Source organism: Hypanus sabinus, chromosome 19 (assembly GCF_030144855.1).
Source record: "Hypanus sabinus isolate sHypSab1 chromosome 19, sHypSab1.hap1, whole genome shotgun sequence".
Classification (NCBI taxonomy): Eukaryota; Metazoa; Chordata; class Chondrichthyes; order Myliobatiformes; family Dasyatidae; genus Hypanus; species Hypanus sabinus.
Genome location: NC_082724.1, coordinates 51,289,022 through 51,313,938, shown reverse-complemented (window position 1 = coordinate 51,313,938; position 24,917 = coordinate 51,289,022). Strand labels below are relative to the sequence as shown.

Below are 24,917 nucleotides of genomic sequence, written 5' to 3'. Positions count from 1 at the left end.
ACACAATAGAATCAATGCAAAACTGCACACAAGGAAAGACAATATACAACCAATGCGCAAATTAAAAAACAAACAATACTAACAGTAGTAAATAAATAATACTGAAGCAAATTTATGACATATTCTCACAGAGCAACAGGTACAAGGAAATACCACCAGATGTAACACCTTCCTTTGCATCACCCTAACCCTTCCGCTCCTCCTCAATCTCACCACCACCTCACACACCTCGACCTTGAAGCATGTCACCTTCTCAAATGTTACTAAATCTTGGAACTTCCTATCCAACTGCACTGCAAATGTAGCTTCATCTACTGCGCGCCAGGGATTCTAAATGGTGGTTTCCCATCGCTTCTCGAGGACAGTTAGGCATAAGTGCTATTGCTGGCCCTGTCAGCTACCCCCATGCGCATCTGTGCAATTCACTGGCCTCAGAGAGCTGTGGAGGCCACGTCATTGGGTATATTTGAAGCGGAGGCTGTTAGGGTGCCAAACAAGGAGGCAGGACAGCTGGGTTGAGAGGAATGATGGGATGGCAGAGCAGACTCGATGAACCGAATGGCCTAATTCTGCTAAATCCTGCCAAAGGATTTCGGCCCGAAATGTCGACTGTACTCTTTTTCTAGATGCTGCCTAGCCTGCAGAGTTCTTCCAGCATTTTATGTGTGTTGCTCTGCCCTTAATGTCTTTCTCTTTATCACAACTTCCCTCAGCTGCCTTTGTGCCATAACTCTGGGTAACTATGGCCTTTAAAATCTCTAAAATTCTCTATTTTGAAAGCATTCGTTCACTGTGGATACTTTTCTGCAAAGGCATCTTCCACTGTTTCTTGACGTAATTTCTAAATGGACCAGTGCTTGTTCTAAATGTATGCCCCTGCTTTCGAATGAACTCCTCTGAAGAAGCACATTCTTCGAACACTTTATCTTATAATCACTCAAAATCTCCTCTTAGTGAATGCGAGCCAAATATGTCCAATCTGCCCATTTCCAGCATCTGCAGATAGTCTATTGTCCCCGTCCCCCCCACTCCCATTTATACGTCTCCCTTTAAACACTGATATCATCCCCTGTTGTTATTTGCAGAAAACCGATACTCCGAGGTTCTGACGTGAAGGCTCTTGTGGCATTGCCATTAAAACCGATGAACGCTGTAAAGTGCTTCCGCGGAAGGAAACAATTAATTACTATGGTATCCGCGTCTCCCAAGCCTCCCTCTTGGACCCACGCGGCCGCTTAAACGGTGAGTCAAGTGCAGCCAGATCAGGGGCGCATCACCACTTACACAGACACCCTCTCTAACACTCTGTGTGAGGTTATCTGGCTCCGTCATTCAAAAGAGCGAGCAGACGAAATCCTGGATTTCACTGATGCCGGCAGGACATTTTTCTGAACTGATTTATGTGCCGATGAAACACATGTGGAGCGCAAAGGGAGAGGCTGAAGTCATTACAAGTTTTCAGCAATATAGGACTCTGCGACTGAAAAAGGAATCGCAAGCTGGAAATCAGCGGTGAAGGTCAGTAGACAGTCTTGGGATCGCATTGAAGGAGAGTAGAGGGTGTGTTCCGGGCTCCGCCTCTCCCACAACAGATAGAGGACACATACACGCGTTGAAGGAACCGGGAGCAGTCAAATCGCCGGGCAAAAAGCAGCCAGAGATCAAAGTACTGATGTCTCACACCTAACGTTACAGGGAGAGAACGGCGCTGATGTGGTGTGTGCCCGGCAAAAGGCGGTGAAGCCGGTGACAGCCTCCAACTGTGAGCTTCTGACCCTTTTATCCAGAGAGGTTAATTGGGAGGAAAAGAGTTGAAATTTCTGTGGTTCATCCATCCCTTGGGCTGGAAAAGGTCAGTCAAACTGAAATCTGAGTGTTTAAAAAAAAATTTGCAGCTGCTTTCTCTTCTCTTCCCCTGTCAAGCCCTTCGCCCTGAGGTTTTCACCGGGGCCGCCAGGTTTGAAAGGACCGCTCTTGCGATTTACTGACACAGACTTCGGAAAGACTGGAAACAAAGTGACAATGTCGCGGATCAGTTGTGTTCCCCGTTTATCTCCGGATCCCAGTGGACGTCGGTTCACCTTCAGTCTCCGCAGGCTCGTCCTGCAGATTCTCTCTGTCTGCCTGCTCGGGGACCGGGCGGCGATCGCGTGGAGACCATCGCAGACCAGGCTCCGGCTCACCTTCCCAGGTACAGCTCACGCTTGCTACTGGCCGTGGCTCCCAGTCTGTACCATCCACTATCACCTTTTCTATCGTTTTCTTCTGCCTCAACCACCTCATGAATTATTTTCTTATTTCTGATTGTCCTTCGTTTTTTCCCTCTGATTCTATTTCTACCTCCCATCACTTCCACAAATTTGAATGTCTGATTGTCTCTTGTTTCTTGTGCCCATTGCCATCTCTTACTCCGCTTTCTTTTTAAAAAATATCTATTGCTTTATTCCCCTTACCTCCCCCTCCCCCCTCCCCTTGGGTACCAGGGTGTAGCTTCTCCACTTAAACTTGCAGATGTACATCTAGTCTCTTGGTCTTAATATGCGTTAAGACCACACCCTGTCTATTAATCAATAGTTGCTGAAATCTCACAGTCTCAACAGGTTTTTCATAAAACCAATGCCTAACACATGTTTCATAAAATGTCAAATTGAATAATATCAATTGAAATCAGTCCCAGCGTTCTTTGTCTGAAAACTATTATTGCAATCATTAATTTTATTGGACAGTTACCTTAAAATTTCTGTCACTTTTCTGGCAATGCGTTACCGTTTGGGCGCAAATGGCGTGTTTAAATATTAACTAACTGTATAGCAGGAATTCCAGCTGTTGTTAACCATTACCTACCCAGAAGTAAACACGAGAGGTTCTGCAGACGCTAGAAATCCAGAGTAACTCGTATAAACTGGTGGAGAACTCACGGAGAGAAGTAAACAGTTGAAGTTTCAGGGTGAGTCCCTTTTTCAGGACTGGGGAAGAAAGCAAAATAAGAAGGTGTTGGGGGGAGGGCAAGGTAGAGGGTGAAAGGTGAAGTCAGGTGGGTGGGGGCGGGCTAATATTCCTTTCCCTCCCCCACCTTCTTATTCTGTCTTCTTTACCCTTCCTTTCCAGTCCTGATGAAGGGTCTCAGCCTGAAACGTCAACTGTTTTCCATAGATTCTACCTGCCCTGCTGAGTTCCTCCAGCATTTTGTATATGACCTACTATCCAATAGTTCTATGACAAGAATTTTGCAAGTAAGGAAAGATTTTGAGCTATCAGAAGCCCCCAGAATATGTTATATTGCTTTACAACTTTGAACTTGAACACAAGTTCCCATAAATCAGATGATGGTCTTAGAATCTGCTGTAGATGTCATTTGAAGGATAAATGTTGATAAAGAACATGAGGCATTGCTGGTCAATCTTCATCAATAGGTCTCTTATGTGGCACCCTAACATTATAGTGTGACAGGTGCCCTGCAGCTACTAACATTGTACTCTTGTGCTTTATGGTCTAAAATAGACAAGCTGGCTTTGAAAGCCGCAATTGTGCTGTTGGTCATTTTTCAACAGAACTAGTAGATGTAATGCAAAATATTTATGTGATGAATGTACCTTTGGGTAAAATTCCAGCAACGATGCTTAAGGGTAGATTTAGTGATGCTAGGTATTCACCGAGCAAAGAATAGAGTGCAAAGAAAGAACACCAAGATTTTGGTGATAATTCTTCAGTGGAGCTCACATATGGGACACTGTGTCTCCATTCAAATAAAGACCTCCTTCAAGGAAGAACTCCTCTTGAGCAGAGACTTTGAGCAGGGTTGTTTGCGTCTGAGCGGAGTTCTCTCACGGGGAAAAGACAGGGTTTCATTGGTTAATCTACCCCTGTTTATGAAGCTTTTAAGATAGATTCTAGAAGACATCTTCCAAGAGTTGGGGGTGGTGAAGGTGGTATTTGATTTGGTGGACCTCACGCTCATCAAACTGTGAAGTTTTCCTTTATTCTTATTTGGATTTTCACAAAAAAGTTTAAAGTTTTTAAGAGTTGAGGTTACTTGCAGACAGCAGATCGACCCTTGAAGGCCACATTAGTACTCTCAGACAGATTTTCACAAGAATGGCAAACAGATGTTAATCCATGGCGGATCCCATAAATGAGATCCCATAAATACACAAGACACCCCCTTTACATTCTTTAAAGAAAGGAATCTATTATCCTTGCCTTGGTTGGGTCTTTCCTAGATTCAGGGGACATAAATGCAAAAGTTGAAGGCCAAGTGGTGTGGAATTGATGATTTATCTGGAAATATGCCAACTTCCCTTATTTCATTAACCTCTTATGAAGACTCACTATAATGGCTGTTCTGTCTGTAACTCCTGAACAATAGCAATGTAGTTGATTTTTAACTGCTTGAGAAAGTAATTTGGTTGTATCCAACCACAATGGAAAGTGTATTGAAACTCAATGGGCCACCAGACATTGGCCATGATTTTGGATGGAGGCTGGATTATCAAGATTTGATATTCAGCGATGCTCTTCTGTGCACCACTATTGTAATGTGAGGTTATTTAAGTTACTGTTGCTTTCCTGTCAGCTTGAACTAGTTTGGCCATTCTCCTCCGACCTTTCTCATTAACAAGGCATTTTTGGCCAAAGAGCTGCCACAGATTGGATTTTTATTTTGTTTTCACACCATTCTCTGTGAACTCTAGAGACGGTTGTGCATGAAAATCCCAGGAGATCAGCAGTTTCTAAAGTACTCAGATCACCCTATCTGGCACAACAATCGTTCCACAGTCAAAGTCACTTACATCACATCTCTTCCTCAATCTGATTTTTGGCGTGAACAAGAACTGAACCTCTTGACCTTGTCTGCATGCTTTTATGCATTGAGTTGCCACTGCATGATTAGCTGATTAGGTACTTGCATTAACAAACAGGTATACAAGTGTACCTAATAAAGTGGCCAATGAGTGTAAGTTGGGTGGTGAATGTTAACATTCACCATTGAGTGACTGTGAAGCACCATGACTGAATCCTGAGGGACCTAGATATAAGACTGGATATAGAATATATGGTGAATGAACTAGCATGGGACTAGCTTGCTTGACTTAATCATTCCCATCCTATGTACCATGAATGCACTGTTAACAGAAGACTCCATCCTATTGGATGGTGAACATAGGAATAGTTAATGATAATTGTACAAGTTTCTTTTTCAATTGTTGAGATAATGAAGCAGTCTGTGTCTGCCCACAGTAAGATCAGGACACAAGGCAATGTTTAGACATGGACACTGTGTGCCACACATTAGCCACCACTAACAGGTGACAGTCCAGTGATGTTTTTGACAGTCTATTGTTATTATTATCACCAAATCTGGGGATCACAGCTGACCTGAAACTTAATTGAACTAACCAAACAATACTGTGGCTGCAAGAATAGGTCTATAGTGATGGTGCAATTATGTGCAAATCCCCTCCACTATTTGCGTTGCTAAAGTTAACACTGTACCAGTTATTTTCTACTTGTTCAATTGAATGCAGCTTCTTCAACACTCCTGAAGTTCCGTCATCAAGGCAAAGTAATTCCACTTAAACAGTAACTTATCCAATGTCTTAAGCGTTCACTCCCCCCATAATAGGCATATCTTGGCTGCAGCATTCACCATCAAAAATTACTCCAAGTTTCTCCACTACCACTTCCCAAATCTGTGGCCTACACAATACTGAAAAACTAGGATAACTGGTACATAGGAACATCATCCTCTCTGGAATTTCGTTCAAGCCTCACACCACCCTGATTTGAGAATGTGTCATCAATCTTAACATAGGAGTTAAGCAGTAATGTGGGAGAACTTACATTATGTGTCCCACAGGGAAATTATTTGGTGACAAACCACCACTTCAGTGCGTGGAGATGGGAATAGGCATTAAATACTGGCTCTGCTAGTGATGTTCTCTTCCTGAAAATCAATTTGATTAAAAAAGTTCAACAAGGCTGTTGTTTTCATTTGTCTCTATCATCTCACCAACCCTTTGCCTGTTTCCCTCACTCCACCTCTCTTCTGAAGGCACTGATTTTCACTGGGTGAGTTTCTATGGTAACTATCTACATCAGTATTTTTAAGTTGTGCAGTTACATAGTAAACTTATGTTTGTTTATTCAACTTTGGGAGATGTTACAGTTGATCCTTACAGATTCCAGATTCCTTCACATATACATTTCCAGCGGGGGCCACTGAATAACTACTGTAGTTACAAGCAGTTGTCTCTTTGCCTTCAGCTATGAAATTGCAATACTCCCTATCCTTCTGATTTTGTTGTCCATTTAAAAGTGATGCTCTCCGATTGTAATACTTCAACACTCTGAGAATTGATGTCTTTGCCTGTCCTGGGATAGAAGCGGAGATCATGTTGTCCTACATCCCCTCCCCACCCCCCCAGTAACAACTCAGTTGGTTTTCAAGGGTGAAAACAATGTTTTACTTTGACCAAGCAGTATGAACGGAACTCCTTCAAGATATTATTTTGAAAGTAATAGTGAAATATTATCTTTGAATGAACTTTATTCATGATGGTGCAAGACTGAGATCATTATCTTTCCAGCAGGATTGGCAGCAACTTTAGATTTTTAAGGAAAAGGAGTTCATAGTGGGCAATGTGATAATGATGGCCAGTGCCAAATGTTTTAACTAGATGGATTCCTACTTACTCTAGATCACAAAATTGAGGTGATCCATTTCTTCAGTATTAATTACCTGAAAATAGCCAACAATAAGTCAGTGCACCATATAAGTATCCCAGAACTGACTGGGCAACATTATCCATATCTGTAACAAAACATTATCTTGAAATTGCATCAGAGCTGTCATCTCAGCTCATCCCGAGGAAGTATTCACTTGTTAAGTGGTGTGTCATCAATCATGCTGATTCTGCTGTGGGTTTTGTTGTCTGATGACACACTGTTTGAGCAGGTAATTCTGGATGCACTGTTTCAGTCTCTTCTCGGGCATTCATCTTCTATGCAGCAGAAAGATCCTATGTATCTAATGGCATAGTGTGTTAATATGCATCCGTTTTGTCTTGGAGATCATTGTCAATGTTCCTCTAAGGCTAATGGCATACTGTAAAAGCACTTTCCTTTCTTAAGATGGATCTTAAGCATTCTGATTTGAATTGGAGTTTAAATTTGATATCCAGCAACCAAGACGCAGGTAATAAACTATCCTTTAAATTTAGAGAGATCAAAACAAATTGGCATTTACAGGGAATGCAAATAGAACTCAAGGACACTTGGTACTGAAATTGGGATTAATTTCTTTTGGGTGAGGCAGTGCAATCTGTTAAAGGAGACTGGAATTTACAGGTTAAACTGGACACACAATATATAATCAGGCAGAAGAATTAGAAGTGAAATTTAATGCAGGCAAGTGCCATGTTCTATACAAGAAGGAAAAGTAGGTGACACACATACAGAGTTATTCCTGGAATAATGTTAAAGGAGAAACTGAACCAGACTTAGGTCTTATAGGAAATTCAGTGTTTAACAGGTCCAGCCAACGCAATCTGCAAAACCAATAGGGATCAAATGAGAGAGCCAAAGAAATAAAGCATGTCAGCAGAGGTGAGTAGTTCTGGAAGAACAGTAATGAGAGAGACTTTCTAAGATGAGCCATAAACCTGCATCCAGCGTTTGCTCTTTAGGTTCCAAGGAAACTATACAGCACTGGAAGTAATTGTGGGAATTTTATAGTCATGGTATGATATAAAGGGATTGGCAATTATAAGTATGAAAAAAAAGAGTTTGAGAAATACGTGGCAAAATATAAAATAAGCTTCTAGGGGAAACGGGCAACAAAAAAAGCAGAAGGCATCAGGAGATTTTTCAGATCAGTTTATGTGACAGTAGGCATGATCACTTCTAAGTAGAGTTTCTGATATCCTTTACCTTGATTAGTTTCTCTATTAACATCTGAAAATTAAAAAAATACAATTCTAGTACTCACAATTTAACCTGTAAATCAACAGTATTCAAAGTTCATAGTTAAAAGAAAGTTTAAAGTACATTTACTATCAGAGTACTATACACTATCTTGGAATTTATTTTCTTCATTTCATTTTTCAATCTTTTTATTGATTTTCAAATAAAGAATATACAAATCAGAGGAGGAGTTTAGCAAATAGATAACATAAAAGACATAAACAGCAATAAAAAACAGAAAATATATAATGTCAAAATCAGATAGGTAAAATATTACTCTGTTATATATACAATGGTAAAAAAAACTACAACTCCTCATAGCAATCATAAAAAAAAGATCAGAAATTTTATTTGATAAAGGAAAAAAACCCCACTAAGATGAAAGAAAAGAGAAAGAAAAAAGAAAGACAAAGAAAGATTGCGCAAATTGAGGATAAAATTTAAAAAAGAGAGGGAAAAAAAAGCATCCTTCTAGTCATTTCCGAACTTTCATGCATAAGGATTTTCCAAAAAGAGTAAAGAAAAATAAATAAAAAAAATAAATTATATCATGTGAAAATATTGAATAAAGGGTCGCCAGACTTGTTCAAAATTAAAGGATGTATCAAATATCCGGCTTCTAATTTTCTCCAAGCTTAGACATGACATAATGGAGGAGAGCCAATAAAGAACAGTAGGTGAGTTACATTCTTTCCAGTGTAGCAAAATAGCTCTCCTAGCCAATAAAGTTGAAAAGGCTATCATATGTTGAGTGGAAGCAGACACTTTGCTTGCTTCCTCTGGAATAATAGCAAAAATTGCTGTAAGTGAATTAGGTTGAACATCCACATCTATAGCTTTAGATAATATTCCAAACACATCCCAGAATTTATTTTCTTGAAGGCATATTCAGAAAAAAAGAAATACAGTAAAATTTTATTTAAAAATATACATAAACAAAAACTGACAACCAACCAATCTGCAAAAGAAGGCAAACTGCAAATAAAATAATACTGAGAACATGGGTTGTAAAAGAGTCCTTGAAAGTGAGTCTGCATGTCCACAGTAGTTGTGAATGAAGTTACCCATATTAGTTTATGAGCCTGATGGTTGTAGGGTAATAACTGTTCCTGAACCTGGTGGTGTGGGACCTAAGGCTTCTGTACCTTCTGCCCGATGGTAGAAGAAGAGAGCATGGCCCGGATGACAGAGGTCTTTGATAATGGAGGCTGCTTTCTTGTGGCAGCGCACCATGTAAATGCACTTTGTGGTGGGGAGGGTGTTGCCTGTGGTGGACAATTTACAATTGCTTTTTACGTGAGATTGCCAACTGAAGGTCACGCTTAGACTTCTTATACTTTTCCAGATTACCACCACTGATTTAGCTCTCAGCAGATTGTGAATCTCTTAGTTTGTCCAGGGCTTCTGGTTGGGGAATACTGAAAGTTTCTATGGGGATGCACTCATCCACGTGCACCTTTATAAAGTCTATTCATTCTTTATAAAGAATATTAATTCACCACTTCTTGTAGTCTTTTCCGTTTCCTGGCAGTAGAGCTTCCATACCAGGCTGGGAGGCAACCTGTGAGGATCCTCTCCATTTTGCATGGAGAGGAGTTCGTCAAAATTTTTAGTGACATGCTGAATCTGCACAAACTTCCAAGAAAGTAGAGGTGCTGTCGCGTCTTCTTTGTGGTGGCACTAATGTGCCGGACCCAGGACAAATCCTCTGATCTGATAACACCAAGGAATATAAAGCTACTGGCCCTCTCCACCTCTGATCTCATAATGAGGACTGGCTCGTGGACCTCCAGCTACTTCTTCCTGTAGTCAACAATCAGTTCTTTGGTTTTGCTGACTTTGAGTGGGAGATTGTTGTTCTCACAACTAGATTTTCAATCTCCCTCCTGTAGCCAATTTGCCACCACCTTTGATTCAACCAAAATCAGTGATCTCATCAGAAAACTTAAATATGGCATTGGAACTGTACTTCAGCATACTGTCATAAGCATAAGTATATAGAGCCGAGGGCTAAGCACACAGCCCTGTGAACACTGATAGTGAGTGTGGAGGGGATGCTGTTGCCAATCCACACTAACTGAGGTCTGGCAGAGAGGAAACCGAGGATTCACTTGCACAGGGAGATACCATGGCCCAGGTCCTGAAGCTCAGTGATGTTTCACGGGGACAACAGTGTTGAATGCTGAGCTGTTGTCAATGAAGATGCATGATTCCTCATTGTCCAGGTGTTCTAGGGCTGAATGAAGAGCCAAGGAAATGGCATCTGTTGTTGACCTGTTGTGACAGAGGCAAATGGAAGCAGATCTAGATAGCTCCTTCATGACCAACCTCTCAAAGCAGTTCATCACCTACTGTAGGAACATTACCATGTTCTTCTTAAGCATGTGTGTGATTAAAGCCAGTTTGAAGCATGTGGGTACCTCAAACTGCCAAAGTAAGAGGTTGAAGACGTCCATTAACACTCCAGCCAGTTGATTAGCACAGATCGTCAGTACTTGGCCAGGAACCATGGCTGGGCCAGTGCCTTTTGTGGATTCGCCCTCCTGAAGGATGCTCTTACATTGGCCTCAGAGACTAAAATCACTGGGTCATCGGGGGCTGTGTGAGTTCACGAAGGTGCCGCTATGTTCTATCGGTAAAAGGTGAAAACTCATTGGGAGCAAACCCCTGTTGCTAGTTATGTTGCTTGGTTTTGTTTTGTAAGAGGTGATGGCATTTAAGCTCTGCCACAGTTGTTGAGCATCAGTCTATGATTCAAGGTGAGTCTGGAATTGCCGCTTTGTACGTGAGATTGCCTACTGGAGGTCGCACCTGGACCTCTTGGAATTGTCCAGATTTCCACCACTGAGTTAGCTTTCAGCAGATTGTGAATCTCTAAGTTTATCCAGGGCTTCTGGTTTGAGAGATTCTGTGGAGATGCACTCATCCATGCGCACCTTTATAAAGTCTGTGATGACCATGTCATGTTCATTCAGATCATCTGATGAGTTCGTGAATATGGCCCAGTCCACTGACTTAAAGCAATCCTGTGGCCACCTCTTTACTGTCCTTACGTCAGGTGCCTTGCTGTTTAGTCTCTGCCCATATGCAGGTAGGAGATGGACAGCCAGTATTATGCTGCTAAAGCCCTTTTAAGGAGATATAATTTTTCTCTGATTCTCTATCTAAGTTAAAATGTGAGGTAGAATCAAATCAAACACTGTAAATAACAAAGTGTCACTTTGTCGATCTTTCAACTGCCTAGATTCTATTAAACATTCTGATAAGTTTTGCATTCATGTAATAGCTTTTGGTGGTATATGTACATAAATCCATATATCTCTCCACAGTTCCTAAATTCTCACAGTTAAGACAATATTTCATCTGGTTTTAGAACTTAAGATAGATGACCACAGCCTCCTTAAAATTTAGCTCCATCTACCCACCCACTTAATCTATGTCCCAGAATATTCTTTGCTCAGCTACATGACCTATGGTGGCTTTAACCTTAACTTCACCTATATAAAATACGCTACTTTTCAACCTATTACCAGAACATAAGGTGAAAAGCTGAGGCCCCAGTATGAGTTCCTGAACAATACTGTTTGTCACATCTTATCACACACAGCACATTCAATTTCTCAGTCTTTGTTCAGTGGCTCGGATCCTGATACATTAGGGATCCAAGTGTTCTTTGCAAGACAAGAATGTGACATAAATGTTGTTGCTTACGATCAGTTTATTAAGAGCGAAAAACCAGTAAGAAGGAGCAGCCAAGAGAACAAAAAAAAAACATGACTAAGGACAGAGCGGTCCTGGTCATCTCCCACTCAGATTGGTGATAACAATATTCCAATTGTAACACTTAACCTATAGAATAGCAAGATTCAAGTGGCCTGACACCTACGACTGAAAACTAAGAAGCTTTGAGAAAAATACAAAGCATGTATACCGTAATTACTGGAAAATTTACTGAACAATTAATGCATGTATATAGATGATTATAAAAATACAAGCAAGCATAGGAAAGTTAAACTACAAGAAAACGAACAATGCTACATGCCAATCCAACAAATACTTGTTTATTGCATAGCAAAATTTCCACTGACTGTCCTGCATCTGCACAAAAGTATAAAGATTAACCATAATAAAATGATTTCTGCACCTCATTAGAAAATAGGAGCTCGCAGGGAATCAGAAATCACTCTTGGTGTATGCATAGGATCTTTCTTCAGATTTGGGTTGTGAAATATTCTCTGTCAAAGAGATTAACTGTTACTCTATTGTTAATTTACACTGAGCTTAAAACTTAGGGTTTTAGTGACTGGGTGAGACAGATTAACTTTATGGAAGAAACTTCGAGTTTTATTGCATGGTTGAATATGTATCACTCACTGGCAGGCAAGGTCAGGGCTGAAGCTATCCTCAATGATTAATATAAAATTGATCTTGTTTGGTGTTCAAGAAATACATTTTAACAGCAGTGCAACTATTCATGAAAAACTTAATGTTTCATATTTATAATGCATTATATCATATCTGCACCGTCAGTTCCTTGGTGTGTAGTTATAGTTGCATATGGTAACTAACTTGCACAAGCAGATTCCACAAACAGTAAATTAATTGAGCGATAAATTGATCTATTGTTTGAAACTGACTTGATAAATGGTCTACAGCCGCAGCCTCATAACTCCAATGACCCTGCTTCAATCCTGACCAATGCAACATTCTCCTTGATTTCCTCTGGCTGCTCTGGTTTCCTTATAGACATGTGTGTTGTAGGGTTAAATGGGTTACTATAAATTGTCAACAGTGTGTAGCTGATGGGGCTGCTGGGAGAATAAGTGGGATTAGTGTTGAAATAGTGTAAACTGGAGCTTGAAGGTCAGTGTGTACCCATTGGGCCAAATGGCCTGTTTCCGTGCTTTATGACTGTAACATGTTTCATTAATATAAGTAGGTACTTGATTTAATGCCTCAGATGAAAAATAATTCTACCCAACAACAGAGCATTCTCTTGAAAATTCTTCTTGGATTATACATGTTCCTAGGAAGGCATGAATATGAGTCCTGTTGAAGGGTCTTGGCCTGAAACGTCGACAGTACTTCTCCTTATAGATGCTGCCGGGCCTGCTGTGTTCCACCAGCATTTTGTGTGTGTTGTATGAATATAGGCCCTTTGGTTTCAGAGGTTAGACTACTACCAGATGAAACTTCCTGACACAAAGAAAAACTTAAGCAAGCCTATTCATACACTTATATTCTACCACAAAGCCTAGGAGGTACATTACATTAAATATTATTAAAAGTTATATTAAAAGCAAGAGGATAGTGAGGGATAAAATTGGCCCCTTAGAGAATCAGAGTGGTCAGCTATGTGTGGAACCGAAGGAGATGGGAGAGATTTTGAATGATTTCTTCTCTTCGGTATTCACTAAGGAGAAGGATATTGAATTGTCTAAGGTATGGGAAACAAGTAAGGAAGTTATGGAACCTATGACAATTAAAGAGGTGGAGGTACTGGCGCTTTTAAGAAATTTAAAAGTGGATAAATCTCCGGGTCCTGACAGGATATTCCCCAGGACCTTGAGGGAAGTTTCTGTAGAAATAGCAGGAGCTCTGACGGAGATCTTTAATATGTCATTAGAAATGGGGATTGTGCCGGAGGATTGGCGTATTGCTCATGTGGTTCCATTGTTTAAAAAGGGTTCTAGAAGGAAGCCTAGCAATTATAGACCTGTCAGTTTGACATCAGTGGTGGGTAAATTAATGGAAAGTATTCTTAGAGATAGTATTTATAATTATCTGGATAGACGGGATCTGATTAGGAGTAGCCAGCATGGATTTGTGCGTGGAAGGTCATGTTTGACAAACCTTATTAAATTTTTTGAAGAAGTTACGAGGAATGTTGACGAGGGTAAGGCAGTGGATGTAGTCTATATGGACTTCAGCAAAGCCTTTGACAAAGTTCCACATGGAAGGTTAGTTAAGAAGGTTCAGTCGTTAGGTATTAATGCTGGAGTAATAAAATGGATTCAACAGTGGCTAGATGGGAGATGCCAGAGAGTAGTGGTGGATAATTGTTTATCGGGATGGAGGCCGGTGACTAGCGGGGTGCCTCAGGGATCTGTTTTGGGCCCAATGTTGTTTGTAATTTACATAAATGATCTGGATGATGGGGTGGTAAATTGGATTAGTAAGTATGCCGATGATACTAAGGTAGGAGGTGTTGTGGATAATGAGGTGGATTTTCAAAGCTTGCAGGGAGATTTATGCCGGTTAGAAGAATGGGCTGAACGTTGGCAGATGGAGTTTAATGTGTGAGGTTCTACATTTTGGCAGGAATATTCCAAATAGAACATACAGAGTAAATGGTAGGGCATTGAGGAATGCAGAGGAATAGAGAGATCTAGGAATAACTGTGCATAGTTCCCTGAAAGTGGAGTCTCATGTAGATAGGGTGGTGAAGAGGGCTTTTGGAACGCTGGCCTTTATAAATCAAAGCATTGAGTACAGAAGTTGGGATGTAATGCTAAAGTTGTACAAGGCATTGGTAAGGCCAAATTTGGAATATTGTGTGCAGTTCTGGTCACCGAATTATAGGAAAGATATCAATAAATTAGAGAGAGTGCAGAGACGATTTACTAGGATGTTACCTGGGTTTCAGCAATTAAGTTACAGAGAAAGGTTGAACAAGTTAGGTATCTATTCATTGGAGCGTAGAAGGTTGAGGGGGGATTTGATCGAGGTATTTAAAATTTTGAGAGGGATAGATAGAGTTGACGTGAACAGGCTGTTTCCATTGAGAGTAGGGGAGATTCAAACTAGAGGACATGATTTGAGAGTTAGGGGGCAGAAGTTTAAGGGAAACACGAGGGGGTATTTCTTTACTCAAAGAGTGATAGCTGTGTGGAATGAGCTTCCTGTAGAAGTAGTAGAGGCCAGTTCAGTTGTGTCATTTAAGGTAAAATTGGATAGGTATATGGACAGGAAAGGAGTGGAGGGTTATGGGCTGAGTGCGGGTAGGTGGACTAGGTGAGATTAAGGGTTCGGCACAGACTAGGAGGGCCAAGATGGCCTGTTTCCGTGCTGTGATTGTTATATGGTTATATGGTTATAAATATGAATAAATTATGCAACATAAATGGAATTTTACATGTTTTTCCTACCTCAATGAAAGTTTTGTTCACTCTTTCATTATTTTCCATAAACATTGATCCATTATAAATCTGTTTGTTCTGGATAATGTATCTTAAGTACTGAAACTTTCAACAGTCATGTAGAATATATGGAATGTATTGTGGAATCTCTAGCTCTGCATACTCAACAATTTTTGTTAAAAAGAAACTTTTTATTCTTTTTTCCCCAGTTAAAAGTCTAGCATTTTGCTACCCCTTACCTGAAGCAGTGGCCTCTTACTAATGGGTCAGTGATGCTGGATAAAATGCCCCCTATTTATGTTGAGAAAAATATTTTCTTCATACTTATTCTCTCCTTTCGACCCCTTTTGTCCTCATTTGCAGCTTCTTCCACCCACAACAAACTTACTTTGATTTTCTGGCGTTTTTCCTCACCTCTCTCCCTTCATCATTTCCAGTCCATTTCCCTAGTTGACCAAGTGTTTCTTGTGATCAAGGTCATGACCTTTATTTGCTATCTGACTTGGTTCTTCTATTTTACTACCTCCTATATTTCTTCTCCATTTATCTTTTTTTACAATTTGTCTTTTTTTTGTACATTGGATGTTTGTCAGTCTTTGTATAGTTTTTCATAAATTCTATTGTTTTTCTTAATTTTCCAGTGAATACCTGCAAGAAAATGAATCTCAAGGTAGTATATGGTGACATATATCCTACTATGCAAAAGACTCTTTCTCAGTCTTCGACACGATCTACATCACCAACATTCATACCATCTGCAAAATTACCAACCCACTCATCTACAGTATTGTGTAAAAGCACACACACACCTACCTACCTACCGGGCCTAAGACTTTTGCACAGTACTGTAGTAATTTTATATATTACACTGTACTGCCACCAGAAAAAATAATTTTTTTGCAAGTGATGAAATGCCTGATACTAATACGTGTCTCTATTGTGGACTGAAAGTAGAAAGCAAGCAGGCAGGGAGAGTGGAGGAAGCAGGAAGTACCAGAGAGACATTCTGTAATAATCAATAACCAATTGTTTGGAATCAGAATTAGGTTTATTATCACCGGCATGTGTTGTGAAATTTGGTAGTTTAGCAACAGCAGTTAAATGCAATTTCATAATATAGAAGTAAAAATAAATAAATAAACAAACAAGTGAATCAATTACAGTATACGTATATTGGATAGATTAAAAATCATGCAAAAAAAATAATATATTAAAAAAGTGAGGTAGTGTTCACGGGTTCAATGTCCATTTAGGAATCGGATGGCAGAGGGGAAGAACCTGAATTGCTGAGTGTGTGCCTTCAGGCTTCTGTACCTCCTATCTGATGTTAACAATGAGAAAAGGGTATGTCCTGGGTGCTGGAGGTCCTTAATAATGGGAGCTGCCTTTCTGAGACACTGTTCCTTGAAGATGTCCTGGATACTTTGTAGACTAGTACCCAAGATGGAAGTGACAAAATTTACAGCCCACTGCAGCTTCTCTTAGTCCTGTGCAGTAGCTCCCCCCGCCACCATACCAGACAGTGATGCGGCCTGTCAGAATGCTCTCCATGGCACATCTATAGAAGTTTTTGAGTGTATTTGTTGATGTACCAAATCCCTTCAAACTCCTAATGAAGTATAGCCACAGTCTTGCCTTCTTTATAACTACATCAGTGTGTTGGGACCAGGTTAGATCCTCAGAGATCTTAACACCCATGAACATGAAGCTGCTCACTCTCTCCACTTCTGATCCCTCTATGAGGATTGGTATGTGTTCCTTCATCTTACCCTTCCTGAAGTCCACAATCAGCTCTTTCGTCTTACTGACATTGAGTGCCAGGCTGTTGCTGCAACACCACTCCACTAGTTGGCATATCTCGCTCCTTCCTGTATGCCCTCAAATGACCTTGCCTGGTGCCTCCGGGCGGGTGTGTCTGCACCTATGCAACCTCTGCCCCAGCACTCCTTCTCTGCCACTTGTCCCAAGCCCTTCCTGTGGCGCACCACCCTTGCCATTCCCAATATCCTTTGCTCCGGCAGATTCACAAACTCGCTCTCCACTCCACGTTGACAAATACAGTACTGTGCAGAAGTCTTAGGCATCCTAGCTATATTTATGTGCTTAAGACTTTTGCACAGTACTCTAGCTACTTTGATAATAAATGTACTTTGATCTTACCTTATTTTCTGACATTTTACTCTTACCGCCTACCCATGTTATTTTTTCACCTCCTCCCTCATTACACTCCCGTTTAATCACTTCCTCTCCACAGCCTGATTTCCTCCTCCTCCTCACTACCTGTCTTCCATTATAAAGTATTACCTTCATTAAACTGCATTTGCCATTTCTCGATGTTCATCCCAGTTTGCTAACTTCTCGCCTTTATTCTCATTCAATCCTGTAATGATATTACTGAGAATAGATTATCTGTGTGGAAAGACTGACAGTTATTGAATTAAAGCCCAATTGAAAATAATGTCCCAGTACTTTAGCAATTGTTTGGACAAGTATCTAAATGGCTGTGGGGAAGCAGGTGTTTAAGTGAATTGGTCATGCTACAAATGTTCTTTAGTGCAAAAGCATTTGCTAATTGATATGTTAGTACCATGATAGGGTGTCATTCACTTATCATGGCTTAAGGTAAATAAATCAATATTTACCCAGCACATTGCAACTTCTAGGAGAATAAAATCTAGCCAAGGGGATTCATTACACAAAATTTAACACTGGACCAAAGAAGGTTCTATTAAGACATATAACCAAAGAGACACACTTAAGTTTTATCTATCTTCTCTATTGATTAATTTCTATATGTAAATATGTACGTGCTGAGCTGCAAGGTGGAATAGGCCCTTGTGGCCTTCAAGCCATGCCACCCAGCAACCTCCGATTTTACCCGAGCCTAATCACGGAACAATTTACAATGACCCACTAACCTACCAACCGGTACACCTTTGGATTGTGGGAAGAAGTTGGAGCACTGAGAGGACACCGACACGATAATGGGGAGAATGTACAAGCTCTTTATAGACAACATTGGGAAAATGAAAGGAGACAACAAAATTTGAGCCAGAATGAGATATTATTACTGACCTAACCATGTAATTTCTTCTTTTACTGCAGTAATATGGGGATGGGAAATGGTGAAGGGGGCATTACTGGAAGCTCAAGAAATCAATGTTCATGCCATCAGGTTGGAGGCTACCCTGGCAGAGTATGCCCCCCGCTTTCACCATTCCTCATCCCCTTTTCCCTCTCTCACTTTATTTCCTTACCTGTCCATCACCTTCCTCTAGTGGTCCTCTCCCCAGCTTTTTTCTTCTATGGTCTTCTGTTCTCTCTTATCGGACTCCCCCTTCTCCTGCCCCATATCTCCTTCACCAATCAACTTCTCAGCTCTTTACTTCATCCCTCCCCCTCCCAGTTATACCTATAACCTTGTGGTTCTCTCTCCCCCACCTTTTATATCTACTCCTCATCTTTTTTTCTCCAGTCCTGCTGGAGGGTCTCAGCCCAAAACATCAACTGTTCACTCTTTTCCATAGATGCTGCCTGGCCAGTAGAGTTCCTCCAGCATTTTGTGTGTGATGCTTGGACTTCCAGCATCTGCACATTTCCTCTTGCCTATAACCTCCCACTAATTTTTGCTATATTATATGTCCTCCCTTTTGATTTTATGCTGATTTTGACTTCCCCAGGGTTCTGAAAGAGGTAGCTGAAGAGGTTGTAGAGGCATTAGCAATGATCTTTCAAGAACCAAAAAGATTCTGGAATGGTTCCAGAGGACTGAAAAATTGCAAATACCACTCACTCTTTAAGAAGGGAGGGAGGTGGAAGAAAGGAAATTATAGGCCAGTTAGTCTGATTTCAGTGGTTGGGAAGATGATGGAGTACAATATTAAGGATGAAGTTTTAGGGCACTTTGAGGCACATGATAAAATAGGCCAAAGTCAGCATGGTTTTCTTAAAGGAAACTCTTGCCTAACAAATCTGTTGCATTTCTTTGAGGAAATAACAAGCAGGATAGATAAAGCAGAGCCAGTGGATGTTTACTTTTATTTTCAGAAGACCTTTGAAAGGTGCCTCGCACGAGGCTGCTTATCTAGATAAGAGGCCACAGGAAAGTTACCAGCATGGTGAGGAGATTGGCTGATCAGCAGGAGACGAAGTTGGAATAAAGGTGGGTGGGAGGTGCTACTCTGGTTGTCTGCCAGTGTCAAGTGGTGTTCGCTGGGCTCAGTATGGGGACTGCTTCTTTTCACATATGTCAATGATGTGGATGATGGAGTTGATGGCTTTGTAGGCCAAGTTTGTAGATAATACAAAGATAGATGGAGGGGCTGGTAGTGTTAAGGTAGCAGGCAGAGTGCAGAAGGACTTAGACAGGTTATAAGAATGGGCAAAAAACTGGCAGATGCAATATATGTAGTGTAAGGAACTGTATAGTCATGCACTTTGGTAGAAGGCACAAAGCTATAGATTATTTTCTGAATGGGGAGAAGATTCAAAAACCAGAGGTGCAAAAGGACCTGGGAGTCCTTGTGCAGGATTCCCTAAGGGATAACTTGCAGATTGAGCCAGTGGCAAGGAAGCCAAATGCAATGTTAATATTCATTTCGAGAGGACTTGAATATAACAGCAAGGATGTCATGCTGAGTCTTTATAAGGCATTGGTCTGACCACATGGAGTATTGTGGGCATTGTTGGGCCCCTTATCCAAGAAAAGATGGAGGGGGTCCAGAGAAGATTCATGAGAATTATTCCAGGAATGAAGGGGTTAACTCATAAGGAACATTTGATGGCTCTGGGCTTGTACTTGCGGGCGTTTAGAGGAATGGGGGATCTCATTGAAACCTATCAAGTATTGAAAGGCTGACAGAGTGGATGTGGAGAGGATGTTTCCTATCATGGGCAAGCCTAGGATCAGAGGGCACAGCTTCAGAACCGAGGGATGTCCATTTAGAACAGAGATGAGGAGAAATTTCTTTAGTCAGAGGGTGATGAATCTGCGGAATTCTTTGCCATGGAGAGCTGTGGAGGCAAAGTCATTCAGCATATTTAAATCAGAGGTTGATAGATGTTGGTTAGTCAGGGTGTCAAAGGTCACAGAGAGGTGGTAGGATGAACTCAGCTGGTCGGGCAGCATCCGTTGAAACGAGCAGCCAACATTTCGGGCCAAGACCCTTCGTCAGGAGGGTCCATGATGGAATGGCAGAGCAGACTCAATAGACTGAGTGGCCTAATTCTGCTCTTATGGTCTTAGGGTCTAACAGGTATACATAGCATGGCAGTAATGAGATTTGAACCCTCATCACTGTGGAGATCTGAGTCTCCATCCATCCTCAGAGCCATTTCCCTGTCGTATCTTTGTAGTTCTTCCGTGCGAGGCACCTTTCAAAGGTCTTCTGAAAATAAAAGTAAACATCCACTGGCTCTGCTTTATCTATCCTGCTTGTTACTTCCTCAAAGAATCCGTGCTGTCCTAAAATCTGCCAATCTGTGTTTTGAATTAATACAATAACTGAGATCCCACACACCTCCGGGGTAGAAAGTTCTCAAAGATTTACTCGACAGCATTTGTCAGTACCAGTCAACAGGGCAATTAAGGAAAAATATGACAGTAAAGTTAAAACATTGGGAATGGAATGTTGAAAGGGTATTACTGAAGTTGTTTAAAGGGATTGTCTCATCAGGCAAGATAACTGTATAAACAGCCAACACCACTCAACAGCCCTTTTGCTTTTCAGAAAACTCATTTTCAAATCCTGTCAGTAAGATTGGATCTGTCTCCTGTGTTTGTTTTCATTCTTGGTATGAGTTCTTTTTGTTTGAGTCACAGACCATTGGGGTGAATACATCAGCAGGCACTTGGCCGATGGGTGAGTTATTGTAAATAATTAAGCACTGGTTTCATTATCAACTGTAGGGAGGCCAAAGATGGCTCTTAATATGACTCAAGAATGTCTGCAAAGAAAAATAACTTGTAGGCCACCCAAGATAAAATACTGGAAGCCCTTAGTAAGTCAGGCAGCACCTGTAGAGAAACAGTGAACAGTTCAGGCTTGGGACCTCTCATAATGAGGAGGAGAAAATAATTTAGTTGAGGTGATGAGAGAAGGTGTCGGGCTGGTGGTAGAGGGGTGGAACAAAGGGAATACTCTGGTAAAGTAAGACCAGATAAAGTTGATGTATGTTAAAATCAGCTGAAGTTTTTCCTGTATAATTTATTGCTAATGGTAGGGCTGTACAACATGCCATTTAATCCAAAGAACAAGAAAATCCGAATCAAATGATGATATCTGAAATAGCTGGTTCTGATATAGGTAGAAAGAATGAGTTAACTCAAATCGGTAAAGCGATGCTGAGTCTTGAGACAGGGAAGCCAAAGTAGGAGGTTGAATGGTGAATGAAAATGACAGGCACTTGCAAACTCAGATGCTTCAGTGACTGAATCCCTGGGCTCCAATTTTGTATTGTTGGCCAAGCAGTTTGAATCACATGAGGGACAAAATCGGGTTTGTGGATTAGTGCAGATGGACTTACTTGTTTTCACCATGGCATACAGTCCTTGCAGTAGGACTGTGACCTGAAATGCCATCATATAATAGGCAAAAAGGTACCTCAGTCCTTTGAAGTCTATATTCAGTGGTTTAGAAGGGGATATCTTATGGAAATCAAAACAATTTTACCAGGATGGGACAGGCTAGCTACAGAGAGGGTGTATTTGATGATTGGGGGGGGGGGGGTCTATAACCCAGGGTTATAATCTCAGGATACAGAGTAAGCTATTTGAAACCAAATTGGGAGAAATTTCTGGGTTGATGCCAAAGGATTTTAGTGCCTACATAGTTGGGACTGCATCAGAATGGTGTAGGTACTGGGCAGGCCTGCCTTGGTAAGTAGCTCAGTATCTAGGATTCTGTCTTGCCACCTAATGTTGAGGAGCTGTCTGAGGCAGACTGTGTGGAAATGGTTCATGCTGTTGGTACCCTGTCCATGTTTCACAGGAGTAAACCCCGGCCCTGTACACCTTCAGCTTCATCTGTAGACTTATGCTTCTTCTGTTCCAGATGTTGGCATAAAGTCTGCTGAAGGCTACACTTGCTTTGGCGATCCTGGTGTTTGCTTCAGTCAGTGACGATGTTCTGGGACAATTCAGAACACTGTTAAAATGCTTGGCCCACCAATGAAGAGTTTGCTCTTTGTCTATGTTCAGCATGTTCCCATCAGCTCTAAGGAATGGGCCACTAAGGATCCTGATGATGTGGGCCATAGACTTCTTTTAGTGCAGCATAGAAGTTCTTTAAATCATACCTATCTGCAATGCCTGGATCTCATCAGCTTTATTGCTCAGCCAGGAATCCTGCATCTTGTGCGGTTTGTGTTGTACGGTCCTTCGTATGTTATTGAAGGCATCCGTCTTTGTGGTGGACTTAGGGTCACTGAGGAAAGCACCTCTTGGGCTGGATGTGGGTGTTCAGTTTAGAAACGATGAGACGGTGGTCTATCCAGCATTCAGCACCACACATAGATTTTCTTGCTCTTGCATCCTGTCCATCTCTCTTCCTGAAGATGACGTAGTCAATTAGATGCCAATGCTTGAAGCGGGGATGCATCCATGAAGTTCTGTTATGAGTGGGAAGGTGGAAGACAGTGTCTGGAGTAGTAGATGACCATTGCTGTTGAAGCCGCCAATGCTGTATGACCACATGCCAGAAGGTCTTGACAGAGCCCAAGGATGATCAGCTTGTCTGCCTTGGGAACAATGGCAATAACTGAGTGCAGTTCTTCCATGGAACTTGTCCTTGATATTATCTGGGTTGGTCGTGGTTGAGGTGTAAGTGTTGATGATGAAGACATGCTTCCTACCATGTGACAGGGGGAGTCAGGAGCTGGTCCTGACTTGGAGCAAGTTTGCCAGAAATCTCTGTCTTCACTCAACCTCAACCCCGGCCTCTTATCGGCCTTGATTTCCTCTTCCACTCCAAAAGAATGTGTATCCGTACCCCTTTCACAAAGTTTGCCCTCTGCTGCATGTTTGGTCTCAGTCAGAGCTGTGATATCGATGTTATATCAGGATAATTCTCTCTCTATCTCACCTCTGAGGTCTGTCAGCATTGACACTGTCATGCTGTGTGCAGGTTTGTGGCTACGGCTGCCAATGTACCTGCACCTGTTGCTTCATCGCTAGCCTGTCACCACAGGACTTAGGTTAGAAAGGATGGATGACAAGGGTGACTTGCACAAAGACTTATTTTAAAGTGAGGATGAGCTGTGTGGCGTTAAACTCATTCACTCGTCTGAGTCCATCTGTATCCAGTGGCAAGACAGAATGAAGGTAGCTGGAGATGAGGTCAGATGCAGTGGATGACCATGATGCGTTCAGTGCCCTGTCATGCTGTAAGCACTCCAAGGCACCTTCCCACCTGTTGAGCCAAACTAGTGGTTACCTCCATGCCATCTGCCAAGACCAGTCTACTACTTGGGGAGGCAACCCAAACTCATCGAGTGTTTAAAACCCATCTGTTACTTGCACCTGGGTTAGCCCGCTCATTGAAACAGTGTGGTTGCTGTTGCTAGCGAACAGCTGCTTGCAGCCACAGGTGAGAGCTGGGGATCAGGGCTGGGTGAGCTACTCCCAAGGGAGCATGATGTGAAGTGCTACCCCTCCCTGATACCTTCATACACCTTTATGTAACTCACATACAACACTTAAAGTAATATTACCACAATTAAATTAATAATAAAATATATTTCAGAAGATTGACATTTAGCATAAGTTGCATTTGAGACGCAAGTTAAAAACTGTACTGCCACTTTAAACATGATGAGACCTGGGGGTGGCAGGGAGTTCAGTAGTCAGGCTAACTTGGACTGACTGTGGTCTTTCTGTCAAGAAGTCCAAGATCCAGTTACAGAGAGAGATGTTGAGATCCAGTGAGGACAGTTTCCCCGCCAGACTCTGAGGGATGTTCGTATTAAATGCCGAGCTGAAATCGTAAAGCAGTATCCTGACATATAAGGCACCATTTTCCAGGTGGGTTGGAGTAGAGGGCAGAGGCTATGGTGTCGTCAATGGAACCATTGGAAAAATAAGCAAACTGGAAAGGGTCCAACATAGCAGGAAGATGGGATTTGATGTGGTCCATAACTAGCTGCTCAAAGCGCTTCATTATTAGTCAGTGCCATTGCATAGAAGTAGTTAAGGCAGGTTACCATCACACTCTTGGGCACCAGCATAATGATAGCTCCCTTTAAGCCTACAGTGACTGTTCCAGAGAGACGTTGAAGATGTCTGTTAGAACCTCTTTTAACTGGGGCTGCACAGTATCTCAGCACACAACCAGGTATGTTATCAGGCCCTGCAGCTTTACATGGCTTGACCCTGGCTAGGGGGGTCCTCACATCAGCTGTGGCCAGACAGAGTGCCTGGTCCTCAGGGGGAGGAGCTCCAGAGTACTCTATGCCTCTATTTATAATGTCCATCATATCTGACAATAATAGTGAAACCTCTGTAGGAGTGTTTTTAAAATGGGGAAGTTGTTCTACTCTGTCGACCTCAGAAGTCTGAGTTCAGTGGTATGAGTAGTCAACACAACCGGAGCCTTCCTTGGTTACAGTGAGTGACCTTCTGTGCCTTGTCATGCCCTTTGCTGTACATGACGTGTTCTAGAACCCATTCCTGGCCAGTGGATCTTGCTATTGATCTCATCCAACAAGCCTGCTGGAGCTGATATTGCATGCTACGATCGCATGTCCCTATCTTACCAGGTACGAGGCCAGGTGAGACAGGGAGCTAAACCAGAACAGGGTATCAATATGAATGCCAATATT

At 41.7% G+C, this 24,917-nt stretch overlaps 1 protein-coding gene across 4 annotated transcripts in view; it reads left to right on the top strand.

The window, feature by feature from the left end:
* The first annotated feature begins 1,256 nt into the window (after positions 1-1,256).
* sema3h (sema domain, immunoglobulin domain (Ig), short basic domain, secreted, (semaphorin) 3H) overlaps positions 1,257-24,917 on the top strand; it is a 211,066-nt gene continuing 187,405 nt past the window's right edge. The window contains exons 1-2 of one of the 4 annotated variants that reach the window (XM_059944398.1): positions 1,259-1,518; positions 1,924-2,191. In XM_059944398.1, coding sequence (XP_059800381.1) covers positions 2,023-2,191 — 169 coding nt within the window. In that variant the 5' untranslated portion in view covers positions 1,259-1,518; positions 1,924-2,022. Of the gene's footprint in view, positions 2,192-24,917 lie in introns of all 4 variants that reach the window. The other 3 variants (XM_059944396.1, XM_059944399.1, XM_059944395.1) reach the window with 3 other exon arrangements.